The sequence below is a fragment of the Neltuma alba genome, unplaced genomic scaffold, assembly GCF_004799145.2.
Source record: "Neltuma alba isolate B1F8T4 unplaced genomic scaffold, ASM479914v2 tig00010614_pilon, whole genome shotgun sequence".
In the NCBI taxonomy this organism is placed as follows: domain Eukaryota; kingdom Viridiplantae; phylum Streptophyta; class Magnoliopsida; order Fabales; family Fabaceae; genus Neltuma; species Neltuma alba.
Window position 1 is genome coordinate 852123 of NW_021635471.1, and position 13007 is coordinate 865129.

The following is a 13007-nucleotide window of genomic DNA, read 5'->3' on the forward strand; positions in this document are numbered from 1 at the left end:
TCTCCTACTCAGCAGTGCCAAGCAGAAAAGGTAACCCACTGTCCAGAGATTAGTATGTAAGCTTAAGAGGATGTTTGGATAAAACCAAACCAGGTTTTGGAAAATAATTTCTTGAGAAAAAAATTATTTTTAAGAATAAATTTTGGAAGAATAAATAATGTAAAAAGTGATTATGATAAAATGATAGTATTTAGGTAGTTGTTAACAAGAACACTTTTTATATATGCATATTACTAAATAAAAACATAAGTTAATATAATAATTACATAAAAGATTGATTTTATAATATATTTTTATTTGAAGTAATAAGTTTGTTAATAATATATTTTTTGCCAATATAATAAATAATTAATATGTGTATATGTATTTATAAAGTATAAGATTAAATATGTTTTTAGAAAAATATTTTTTTTAGCTGAATAGAAAATATTATTTTACTTTAAAAATTTTAAACATAAAATCTTATAATATTTTTTGCTTGAAGAGAAAAAACGAAGCTTTTGAATGTGATGGGTATTTTTGTCCAAATATCGTTGGCCAACTTCTCAACTTCTGACAAGAGATACTCTTTGCTGCAGCAATCCTATTTTCACTCCCAAATGCGAAATATTTTAGCTTAACCATGGTGTTGAGGAGGCCAAAACAACGATTTTGAACCAAGCTAAGGTTTTATTAAAAAAAATAAAATAAAATTGAGGTGTTTAGATTTTTTTTTTGGGTGAAATCATGATTTGGAGTCCAAAAACACTTTTTATCAATTTGCCATACGCTCCATAAATGTTTCGCTCACCCCCCCCCCCGCAAGTTTTTCTTTCCAGCATGAATGTTTCCCTCTCAATCCTTTTTACAATATTTTTTTATCCCTTTTGATTTTTCTTTGATTTGATGGCAGGTTTTTTCTCTACCCCAAAAGCTCGGTCTATTTTATTAAATGATGTTGTAAGGAGAGGGAAACGATTAATTCCACCTTCTTCATTTGAAATATTGATGCGAGTTACCTTCCCTCTATCTTCAACTAGAGTAAAAGAACATCTCTTTCACTTCGAGAAAACGGAAGATCAGAGCTTTACTCTGTAGGATGGGCCTTAGGTGTTTGATAATTTATTGTTTCACACAATCCAAACCCATATTGAATTAGGATGTGAATATGTGATGCCTAATTACAGGTGCATTTGTTATTTTTCTAAAGGTTGTACTCCTCCGGTCCTAATTATAAGACCCAATTGACTTATTTGAGGAGATTAAGGAAGTAAGTTAAGTTGGTTATTTATAATAAATAAGTGTTGTTATTCCTAAAATATCCTTGCTAATTAAGTATATTGGCTAAAACTATCATTATTAGAAGGATTATCTTGGAAAAAAATGCATAAATATAAGAGAGAAAATGGATTGGGTCTTATAATTAGGACCAAATAAAAAGTCAAATTGGGTCTTATAATAAGGACCGGAGGAGTAATGTATAAGAACGAGCCGTAAATTGCTATTCCTCAAGGTGATTGGAAAGTCGTTAATAGCTTGTCAAGGTTAAGAACTCTGCAGTCGCAATTTGTTAAATACTACCTCCGGTTTGAATTATAAGAGCTAGTTGACTAATTTGAAAAGATTAAGAAAGTAAGTTGAGTTAGTTATTTATCCTAAATAAGTGTTGTTTTTCCTAAAATATTCTTGCTGATCAAATGTATTGACTAAAACTATCATTGTTAGAATGACTATTTTAAAAAAAAATGTATAAATATGAGAGACAAAGTGGATTAAAGTCTTATATTTATGACCAAAATAAAAGTCAAATAGGATCTTATACGAAGGATCGAAAGTAGTACTCCTCCGGTCCTAATTATAAGACCCAATTAACTTATTTGAGGAGATTAAGGAAGTAAGTTAAGTTGGTTATTTATAATAAATAAGTGTTGTTATTCCTAAAATATCCTTGCTAATTAAGTATATTGGCTAAAACTATCATTATTAGAAGGATTATCTTGGAAAAAAATGCATAAATATAAGAGAGAAAATGGATTGGGTCTTATAATTAGGACCAAATAAAAAGTCAAATTGGGTCTTATAATAAGGATCGGAGGAGTATTAAAAGTACCATTGCTTGTTGTAAATTACTGATTCGAAATTGGTCAAATCGATTGAAAGTTGTTAATAACTTATCAAGTTTAAAAGTTTTATCATTGCAGTAGTAGTGCTCAGTCTTATTTTGCCAAGCATGTTGCAGATTACTCTCTCAAATAAATAAAATTGATTGACAAGTCAAATTTTGTAATGGTGACAAGAGGCCTGAATTCTTACTTTTTCAAATATGTACGGTATAATATCTTATTGTAAATTGGTCATCCAAAACGGGTAAAATTATTGAAAAAATGCTAATAACATCCCAAGGTAGGAACTTGGAAATTGCAATAACAAGTCTAATTTTTATTTTCCAAGTATGTAAGGTAAAGTAGTAGTGTGTTGTAAATTGATAATCAAAATGACTAAAATTGACTGAAAAGTTGTTATAGGGTATAGTATTGTGTTCCAAATTGATAATCCAAAATGAGTAAAATTGATTGAAAAATTGTTAATGGCTTCTCAAATTTAGGAACTTTGCAATTGTAATAACAAGTTTGATTCTTATTTTGTAATGTACAATCATATGTTACAAATGGCTAATTCAAAATGATTAAAGACCTATTCAAGAATTGTTAATAACTACTGAACTCAGGCAATGGGTAAAATCCAAAGAATATTAGTGAACTTTATTCAAACAACATTAGTGAATTTTCACTTCAGTGTAAGTGATTAATCTAAAACGGTTAAAATGGAGCATCTTATGAAGTAAGGGAGTGTTTGGATAAAAAACAAACTATGATTTTAAAAGTGTTTTTACAGTATACGAAGTAAATATATAGAGGAGTTTGTCTCGTTTTAGAGAAAAATCACATTTTACATGTCACCAAACACTCAGTAAATATATGAAGAAATTTATCTCGATTTATAAAAACAAGTTCTTTTAAAAAAACATTTTTGTAGCTTCCCAAATACTCCCAAAAAATATGTAAAAAGAATTTTCTCTTTACTTATGTAAAAATACTTTTTAAAATGATATCAAACTCTCCCAAATAAAAATGATACTAATCCTTATACCCAAAAAAAAAACATTAATCCTCTATTTTATTATAAAATGAGTTTTATGTTGACTAATTTGAAGGGATTAAAGAAGTAAGTTGAGTTAGTTATTTATTCTAAATATGTGTTGTTTTTCCTAAAATATTCTTGCTAATCAAATGTATTAATTAGAAATATAATTATTAGAAGGATTATCTTAAAAAATTGAGTAAATACGAGAAACAAAGTGAATTAGAGTCTTATATTTAAAACTAAAATAAAAATAAAACAGCGTCTTGTATTGACAACGGGAGGTAGTATTAAAAATATTTTTTCGGAAAAACAAAGGCGACCTTCCATTCCTAGGCTCGCAGTAGCAGCCGGCGTCCGGAGATAGCGGAGGACTTTTTGTGGCGAGCGATTGTAATTTTCTGGCGTCTGGTTCTTCACAGTCCCATTGTCCCCTTCCTCCTCAAAGCATATCTCAATTCCTGATAATGAACATGCTGTTCTGTAAAACTACAAGGTACGCCTTCCTCAGACATTTTTCCCATTCGCCAACTCCTAGGAGCATTGAAGAGGCTATCTCTTCATTTCATGGCTTGCTTCATATGAATCCCCAACCGTCTATAGTCCGTATTAATAAGATTCTAGGATCTGTCGCGAAGACGAAGCATCACCGAACTGCTATTTCCCTTTTCTCAAAAGCAGAATGCAAGGGATTCTCGCCATGTTTGGTTACTCTAAACATCTTGATCAATTGTCACTGTCATTTGGGTAACATGCCTTCTGCTTTCTCTATTCTAGGGAGGATTCTCAAGATGGGCTGTCAGCCAGATATAATAACTTTGAATACTCTGTTGAAAGGTCTCTGCATTAATAATAACGTTAGAGAAGCCCTTGTCTTTCATAGTGACTTATTGACAAAAGGATTTCACTTAGATGAGGTAAGCTATGGCATCCTGATTAATGGCTTCTGTAAAATTGGAAAAACGTCTGCTGCTCTTGAATTGCTTCGAAAGATGGAGAGAGGGTTGGTTAAGCCTGATTTAGTTATCTACAACACAGTCATAGATGGTCTTTGTAAAGAAGGGCTTGCAATTGAGGCAAAAAAATTATATCATGAAATGACTGATAAGGGAATATCTCGGGACATTGTTACCTACAACTCTCTAATATATGGTTTCTGTTGCATGGATCAATGGCACGAAGCCACTTGGTTTCTAAATAAAATGGTGGTGGAAGGCATCAGACCTAGTATTTATACCTTTTCTATATTGAGAGATGCATTTAGCAAAGAGGGGAGGATAACCAAAGCTGAGGCAATAGTTGGGAGGATGATGAAATGTGATACAAAGTCTAATGTTATTACTTACAATGCTTTAATGGATGGGTACTCTATGATGAATAATGTTGATGAGTCGAAGAAGGTTCTTAATAGAATGAAAAGTGATGTGTTGCCTGATGTTTTCAGTTACACTATCTTGATTAATGGGTTATGTAAAATGAAGAGGATTGGTGAAGCCATGGATCTCTTTCAAGAAATGCAATGCAAAGGTTTGTTTCCTAATATTGTGACATATAATACTCTTATTGATGGCCTGTTCAAATCAGGAAAGATCTCAAACGTGCAGGAACTTATTTACGATATGCATGATAGTGGTCATCTACCAAATATAGTAACCTACAATGCCTTGTTGGATGGATTGTGCAAGAGCCAGCGTCCTGATGAAGCAGTTATGCTATTTAAAAAAATGGGCGTCCTAGGAAAACAACCTGATATTTACACACATGCCATTCTTATTGGTGGTTTGTGCAAGGATGGTAAATTAAATACTGCCCGACAAGTTTTTCAGTATCTATTGGCTAATGGTCATCCTCCAGATGTCCAAGCATATACTGCTATGATTAATGGACTCTGCAAAGAGGGCTTGTTTGATGAGGGACGGGCGTTACTTTTTCAAATGATTGACAATGGGTGCCTCCCAAATTTGGTAACTTTTAAAACAGTGATTGGAGCTCTTTTGGAGAAAGGTGAGAATGATAAGGCGGAGAATATTCTTCATGAAATAGTTGCTAGAGGTCTTCAAAGACGATAAAAGAAAGCTAGATACTTGTTTTCATGTTGAAATTTGTTGAAATATTGAACGAATGCAATGTCTGACAGCAGCTGAAATTTAAAGGCAATTAAAGTTGTTTTCACTTTTTATTTCAGTATCAGCCATGGTTGTCGTTGAGTCCCCTAGTTCATTTGATTGTCTTTGCCTTGCTGATACAGGTAGGCAGCATATGCCACTGATGATTATTTTCGGGGTTCATTCTCCCATCCCATCCTCTTTGTTATGTTTAGAAGCAAAACTACTTGAAATGTTGTGAAAATCTATCTCTTTTCTGTCGATTTATGGCTGTCTTCCTGTTATTTTGTTTCTGTTCCTAACATCTGTATCTAGTAAGTTACGGCATATATTCGTTGTAGTTTATGGTGGGGAAATAAAACACTGCAAATTTCTTTGTTAATCTCGGTCCATAAGATGCTATTTTTGTGGTTTTTTCAGCTCTTTTGTAGTTGGGATAAGTTCACATGTAAAACTGAGATTAATTGGATAGAAACCAAACCATGGTTTCAGAAGTGCTTTTACAGATTACGAAGTAAATATGTGGATGAGGTTGTCTTGTTTTGCGGAAAAGTGATTCTGAAACCGTGGTTTTGGTTTTGCCAAACACCCAGCTTAGACACTTTTTCCTTGAAATGTTTTGTTTTTTTAACCATGTCCAAACTCAGAAAAAACAGTTGAAAATTTTGCCTTTTGAGTTTGACATGTGCGGCTTACGGATTTAATTCGAAACACTGGTGTTGAAGTTTTTTAGACATTCAGTTGCAATGTAAATATGTCTGGACATTTGGATCAGTTCAACTTTTATCCTGTATCCAAGCAAGTGTCCAAGAAGAAGAATGCATGTCAACATCACAGATTGTATAGATGAGCAAGTACTCTAGCGTATGCAATTGCCGATGAACACAACAACAACGTAGGTGTTAGAGTTATTGCCCCTTGGAAGGGTCCCTAGACGGCTCAAATCCGGATTAGTCTAGGTCCTTGGAGTTCTGAAGAACAAGGTTGGCCTGAGATACTGAGTGCACTTCACAAAAATAAAAATGTTGGCGAACACAATGATGATGGATTACACAGTTCATTGAAATGTTTGTATTTATACCAATGTTCACACTCTAGAACAGATGAAAACAAAAAGGTTGCCATTTTATCTTGTGATAGACCAATATAAGTTTATGGGAGATGAATGAACTTTGATCCTCTCACTTGAAAGGTTTCTATACCCTATTTTAACTTCATATCCGGTTGCCCACTTTAATTGATGGTCTTTGGAAAGGTCTTCTTATTGGAGCAAAAAATTTGCATCATGAAATGACTATTAGAGGAATAACTTCTAATATTGTTACATATACCATTCTGATGCATGAATTAATGGCAAGAAGCCACGTGGTTGCTCAATAAAATGGTGCTACAAAGCATCAAGCCTTGTATTTATGTCTTTAATATATTGGAGGATGCATTTTCTAATACAAAGGAAGGATAACCATATGGCTGCAGTTTCTATTATAAGGGAAAACATGTTAAAAATACTTATGCTTTTTCTCAATTTTTAATTTGGTATCTATATATTTTTTTAAAATTAAATATTTAATTTTGCTCTATTAACATTAATCCTTGTATGTAGACTAATAATAACAGGAGAGCAAGATTGTAAGAGTGAATGTTGTTAAAAAAAATTAAAATTAAATGATTTAGTTATGAGGAAAAAATCATATAGATATTAAATTAAAGAAAAATTTTGGTGAAACTATTAAATTAAAAATTAAAAATTAAAACAAGGTATATGTACCTCCAATACGGTTTTGCTTTTTGAAACGTGGTCAAATAGTTAATATAATTACTTTTTTTGCTTTAATGGATGGGTACAATTGGATCAGTAACGTTTGATGAGTTACATTGCATAAAATGATCAATAGGGATCTATTACACTCTTCTGGTTCTAAATATAAGATCAGTTTTGTAGTGTAAATTATACTACAAAAAGAGTTTTATATTTAAGACTGGAGAAATAGTATGGGTTTTGACAACAATTGATAAGTAAATAACAACAATTTTTATGAATGGGTCTTTGTATTAATTTTTTCATTTCTAAGATCTCTTTTTGCCATTTTCCCTATTTTTAATGACAATATATTGATTAATGGGTTGCATCATGATGGCATGTGTAAATAACCATATGCTAGATAACTATAATATCTTGTTGGATGGATTATGCAAGAGCCATGGTCTTAACGAGATAGTTGCTCTCTTTTTAAGAGTTTGACTTTAATATTTCCATTACAATGAAAAAATTTTAAATAATAAATAAATGAAAATTAGTGGAATTTGATTTGGTTTGAGTAATTTAAATTGGGAAAAAAAGAGAGAGCGACAGCGAGATAAATGAAATTAAAAAATAATCTTCATTGAGAGACAATATTAATATGTAATCTACATCAATTCATTTTGCTCTTTCTACGAGTCGCTTATATTTTATGAATAAGATAATTTGTAATAAAAATTGAAAAGAATCAAATCAATAATTTCTATTTCCGTTGATAAAATTCAATGGTCCTGATAAACCTGAACATATCAAATAAGGGTCAAGTTGTATTTATTCGTCTCATAATTTTTTAAGAGCACCCAATATTTTAAACTAATTTTTGATACGTTCAACATCTTAATGGGAGTTGCTAAATAAAAAGACGAATTACAATGAGGTCCCAAACAAATAAAACAATTGAAAAACAAGTCTCAGATATTGTTATTTCTACTGTAGGACTTGTCATTATAGGTGCTCAGGTTGTTATTGAAACTTTTTAGTAATTATTTCTCTTTTATGGAACTTGATTGCAATTCTCTCTTAAATAAAATGGTGCTACAAAGCTTCAAGCCTTGTATCTATGTCTTTAACGTATTGGAGGATGCATTTTGTAAAACAAGGGAAGGATAAGCGCATGGCTGTAGTTTCCATTATAAGGGAAAACATGTTAAAACTACTTATGCTTTTCTCAATTTTTAATTTGGTATCTACATATTTTTTTAAATTAAATTTTTAATGTTGCTCTATTAACATTAATCCTTGTATGGAGACTAATAATACCGGTAGAGAAAAATTGTAAGAGTTTAAAAAATTAAAATTAAATGACTTAGTTATGAGGGAAAAAAACACAGATAATAAATTAAAGAAAATTTTTGGTGAAAGTATTAAATTAAAAATTAAAAGAAGGTATATGTACTGCCGGTATGGTTTTGCTCTTGAAACGTGTTCAAATGGTTAATATAATTACTTTCTTTGCTTTAATGGATGGGTACAATTGGATCAATAATGTTTGATGAGTTACATTGCATAAAATGATCAAGGTTAAGGAGCGCCTAGCATCTCAACTATTTTTTTAGATGCGTCCAGTGTTTTAAAGTAATTTTCAGTGCATTCATTGTCTCAAACTAATGAAAACAGTATGTTCATATCTCAAGCTAACAAAAAAATTAAATTTGACCGTTACCTTGCTAACTCAGCCGAAGATTGACTCAAAAATCCTACATGATGGACACATAGGCGTCTGATGTGTATTATTTTGACGGGTTAAAGTGTGCCCAACGGCCCGAACTATTTTTCTAGGTGCACTAAGTGTCCTAAAGTAATTTTTTGGTGCATCTAATGTCCCAAACTAATTAAAATGGTGCGTTCGTATCCCAAGCTAACAGAAAAGTTAAATTTGATCGTTACCTTGCTGACTCAATTGAAGATTGATCGAAAAATCCTACATAGCAGACATGCAAGCGTCTAATATGTATTATTTTGATTAAAGCTCCCGAGACGAGCCCGGTGGCGGCGGGTGTTTTCTTGGGAGGCGACGGCGATGTCAACAGAGTGACCAAGGGGAAGTTTACTGTGTTCTACGAGGAGGAAAGAAAATGCGAGTCAGATGAGAAGTTGACAAAGACAGAGATGAAAGTGTGTTGTGACAGCAGTTGCAGTTTCAAATCAAAGTGATGAAAGAAATGGGATAAAATGTTAAACACCAGGATGTGATTGAATAGGTGGTACATGTACCGGGATTTAAGAGGATGGATCTGTAACATCCTGAGTTTTAATAGCCCTTTAACCTTGATTTTTTAGGATAATTGGTGTTTAAACTTGAATCTTGGTGTCTAGTTTAGGATCAAAGTGAGCTGGAGGAGCAAGTGAACAAATCCCTCTCAGGATTTGTTTGTCGTGATAAAGTTTCACTTCGTCCCAGTGAAACAAAGAGTTTTGGGGAGAGCTTTCTTTCGGGAATAGGTTTTCGTCACGACTAAGTTAAGGGGGAGTCGTGACGAAAGGCGTCAGGTGAGCAAGAGTTCCTTTCAAGAAAAAGTGATTGCCGCTACGAAATGGGCTTTTGGCTGCAATGAGCTTGGGTCTCTCGGTTAGAAGATCCCTCTTGGGATTAGTTAGTCGCAACCAATCACTAGGTTCGTCGCGACAAAAAGGTCGCGTCCTTAAATCCAGAGGAAGGGTCTGATGTGCAAAAAATAGAAAATCTGAAGGAGGGAAGTAGTGCTCTGCTAGGGCTTAGCATTTTTGGCTTGGGGAAGGTGTTTCTAAGGGTCCATTGCCTCAAATAAGTGAATTTAACCCCTAATCTACTCTTTCTCTTAGGATTTTTGAGGATTTTATAAAAGAATTCTAGGGCTTTCTAGTTTCTGATAGAATTGAGGTTTTTGACCGATTGTTTTGAGTTTAAATGATTATTATGGGCTAGTCTAAGTATTTAATCCGTGTAGTTTTCTTGAATTTGGAGATTTGGAAGTTTTGGGAATTTGGGGTTTGTGAAAGTGAAGGTTTATGATTGAGGATGATAATGTAGTGGTTGAAATTGAGTTTTGCAAATTGAGTTATGTTAAGAAAGGTTAAATTGGATGTTTAATTGGTTTAGAATGTTAGTAAGACTTGATTTTGCTCTAATTAGATGTTTGGGTGATGAATTTCTAGAGTAGGACTTGAGTTTCTAAATTCAATTGAGGTTTTGGAAGGAAAGCTAGAGTTTTAATGGTCTCTTGTGGTTTTGGGATGTTATTGTGATGATTTTGGCCCTTGTGAGTTGGGTAGAATTTTAGTTGAGGCTAAGAATTTTGAGTCCCCGATTGTTGTGTTGACTATTTTATTAGTTTGAAAACTAATAATTGGTGGTTGTGTGTTTGTGTGCTTGTGTAGACTGGTTGTAAGTCTTGTTGGTGCACGAGACATTGTTGGTGTTTTGTTATTCCTTACTAAGGCGAGAGATAACCATTTTCTAATCCTTTGTATATACTATCACGGTACTGTCAGTAGATTTATGTTTGTGCATCGAGTAATAAATGGTATTCTAAATGAATTTTTGTATATCAAAAAGGGAGAGTTGTCCTGTGGGGTTTTGTACAATACTGAATGCATTGGGAATTTTCTGAAAGATATGCCACTCATTCAAGTTACTTGTGGATTGGTATATATATATATATACTCTTCAGTAAAGATGTTTGAGCATGATGCATGAATTGGGAATTGGTGAGGGACTTGGTTGTTACTATCACGTGGTAAGGCCTCCATTAATGTATGATGGTTGGCTCTTTACGTCCCCTATAGTGAGGGATAGGCCTTTTGGCTCCTTACATGCCCCATAGTGAGGATAGGCCGGGTTCGGCTCTTGAAAATCCCCTAACGTGAGGGATTTGGTAATGGGTTGTATCGTCGCACTTGCATGACTTGTTGTAGCTATCGTTTCTATTATTACTTGTTAACTGCCCCACTTGACACCTCACGAGCACCTAATAGTTTGTACCCTGAATTGGAAAGGTTGGTTACTGGGACTTTTGTCTCACTCTATGGTTTACAATATTTTCATGTGAGAGTTCTATGCGTGCACCGTTGGGAAGGGATGCAGAGGCTTGAGCGCTTAGCTTTATGCCTCTGGCCTGTGGCACATGTATGACTAGCTGTATATTATCACATTTAGGGTCTTTTTGAAATATTTTGATTTTCTAGCCTTACTGTGAACTGGAAAAAGTGTTATTTCCTTATCTTTGTTGGCCGGAGGCCGTTCTTCTTATTGTACAAAATACTGAATTTATGTTCTTATGGATAAGTATATGAGCTTTTGCGTGATTCTCTGTCTACCCAAGCCTGAGGCTCGGAGGCCCAACTGAATGAACTGTTTGAAGGAATGAGTGAAAGATCTTTAGTTGCATGCAACTTGTTTGGGTTTCTATCCATAGTTTAATTGTTAGTTTTAAAATGTTTACACGTTTTTTTTTCTACTATGGTAGATTGTATAACAGTTTTCTTTTTCTACCATAGTAGTGGGTTATATGCTAAGTTTTTCATGTTTTGAGGAAGGGAATTTTACAGGATCAATGGTCTTTTTTTTTTAAAAAAAAAAACCACTAGAAGATAAACATTAGAAAAGGAGGAAATAAATTGAATTTTCAGTCAAAATAATACACATCGGATACCTGTGTGTCCACCATGTAGGATTTTTCTGTCAACCTTCAGCTGAGTCGGCAAGATAACAGTCAAATTTAACTTTTCTATTAGCCTGAAATATGGATGCAATGTTTTAATTATTTTTGGACATTGGATGTACCAAAAATTATTTTAGGATACTGGGCGCACCTGGAAAAATAGTTCAAGTTGTTAAGCGCATCTTAACCCGTCAAAATAATACACATCATATGCCTGCGTGTTCGCCATGTAGGATTTGTGGGTCACCCTTTGGCTAAGTCGACAAGGTAACGATAAAACTTAACTTTTCTATTAGTTTGGAATATGAATGCACCGTTTTAATTAGTTTTGGACACTGGATGCATCGGAAATTAAAAATAGTTTGGGGTGTTGGGTGCACTTTAACCCAATGATAAAAAGTGATGTGGCTCCTAATATTTTTAAGAAAAAATCACAAAAAGATGTTAAAAATAGAAAAATTATAAATATAAACCCATTACAATATTAGTATGGGTTTTGACAACAATTGATAAGTAAATAACAATAATTTTTATTAACAAATCTCTATATTAATTTTTTAATTTCTAAGGTCTCTTTTCTACGATTTTCTATTTTTAATGACAATATCTTGATTAATGGGCTGCGTCAAGTTAATTATCCATGGCATGTATAAATAACAATATGCTAGATATAGTAACTATAGGATCTTGTTGGATGGATTATGCCAAAGCCATGGTCTTAACTAGATAGTTACTCTTCTTTAAAAAGTTTGACTTTAATATTTCTATTACAATGACAAAATTTTAAATAATAAATAAATGAAAATGATTGGAATTTGATTTGGTTTGAGTAATTTAAATTGGGAAAAAAAGAGAGAGCGAGAGCGAGATAAATGAAATAAAAGATAATCTTCATTGAGAGACAATATTAATATGTAATTTACATCAACTCATTTTGCTCTTTCTACTTGTTGCTTATATTTTATGAATAAGATAATTTATAATAAAAATTGAAAAGAATCAAATCAATAATTTTTATTTCCGTTAATAAAATTCAATGGTCCTGATAAACCTGGTCAAGTTGTATTTATTCGTCTCATATATTTTTTAAGAGCACCCAATATTTTAAACTAATTTTTGATATGTTCAACATCTTAAAATATTTTTTTTAGTACTCCTCCGGTCCTTAATATAAGACCCATTTAACTAATTTGATTAGATTAAGGAAGTTAGGTAAGTTAGTTAATTATAAAAAAAGTGACACATTTTTCCTAAAACACCATAATCATCTTTTTTAATACCCCCTCTTCCTCTTTTACTTGATTATGGTTGAGGAAGTATTCATAGGGGTAATTTAGAGAA

General features: G+C 32.8%; 1 protein-coding gene across 1 annotated transcript; it reads left to right on the top strand.

Annotated features, from left to right (window-relative positions):
• The first annotated feature begins 3587 nt into the window (after positions 1-3587).
• Positions 3588-9485, top strand: LOC114757654 (pentatricopeptide repeat-containing protein At1g63330-like). Its single transcript, XM_028946739.1, has 4 exons — positions 3588-5172; positions 5306-5368; positions 8996-9141; positions 9348-9485. The coding sequence occupies exons 1-4, from the start codon at positions 3588-3590 to the stop codon at positions 9483-9485; spliced, it is 1932 nt and encodes a 643-aa protein (XP_028802572.1).
• Positions 9486-13007: the final 3522 nt, after the last annotated feature.

What these genes read in the sequence shown, in the direction of transcription:
- LOC114757654 (XM_028946739.1), top strand. Translation starts at nt 3,588, where the DNA reads ATGAACATGCTGTTCTGTAAAACTACAAGGTACGCCTTCCTCAGACAT. An exon ending in TCATGAAATAGTTGCTAGAG is followed by an intron (nt 5,173 to 5,305) that starts GTCTTCAAAGAC and finishes TTTTTATTTCAG; the next exon opens with TATCAGCCATGGTTGTCGTT. An exon ending in TGACAAAGACAGAGATGAAA is followed by an intron (nt 9,142 to 9,347) that starts GTGTGTTGTGAC and finishes TGTCTAGTTTAG; the next exon opens with GATCAAAGTGAGCTGGAGGA.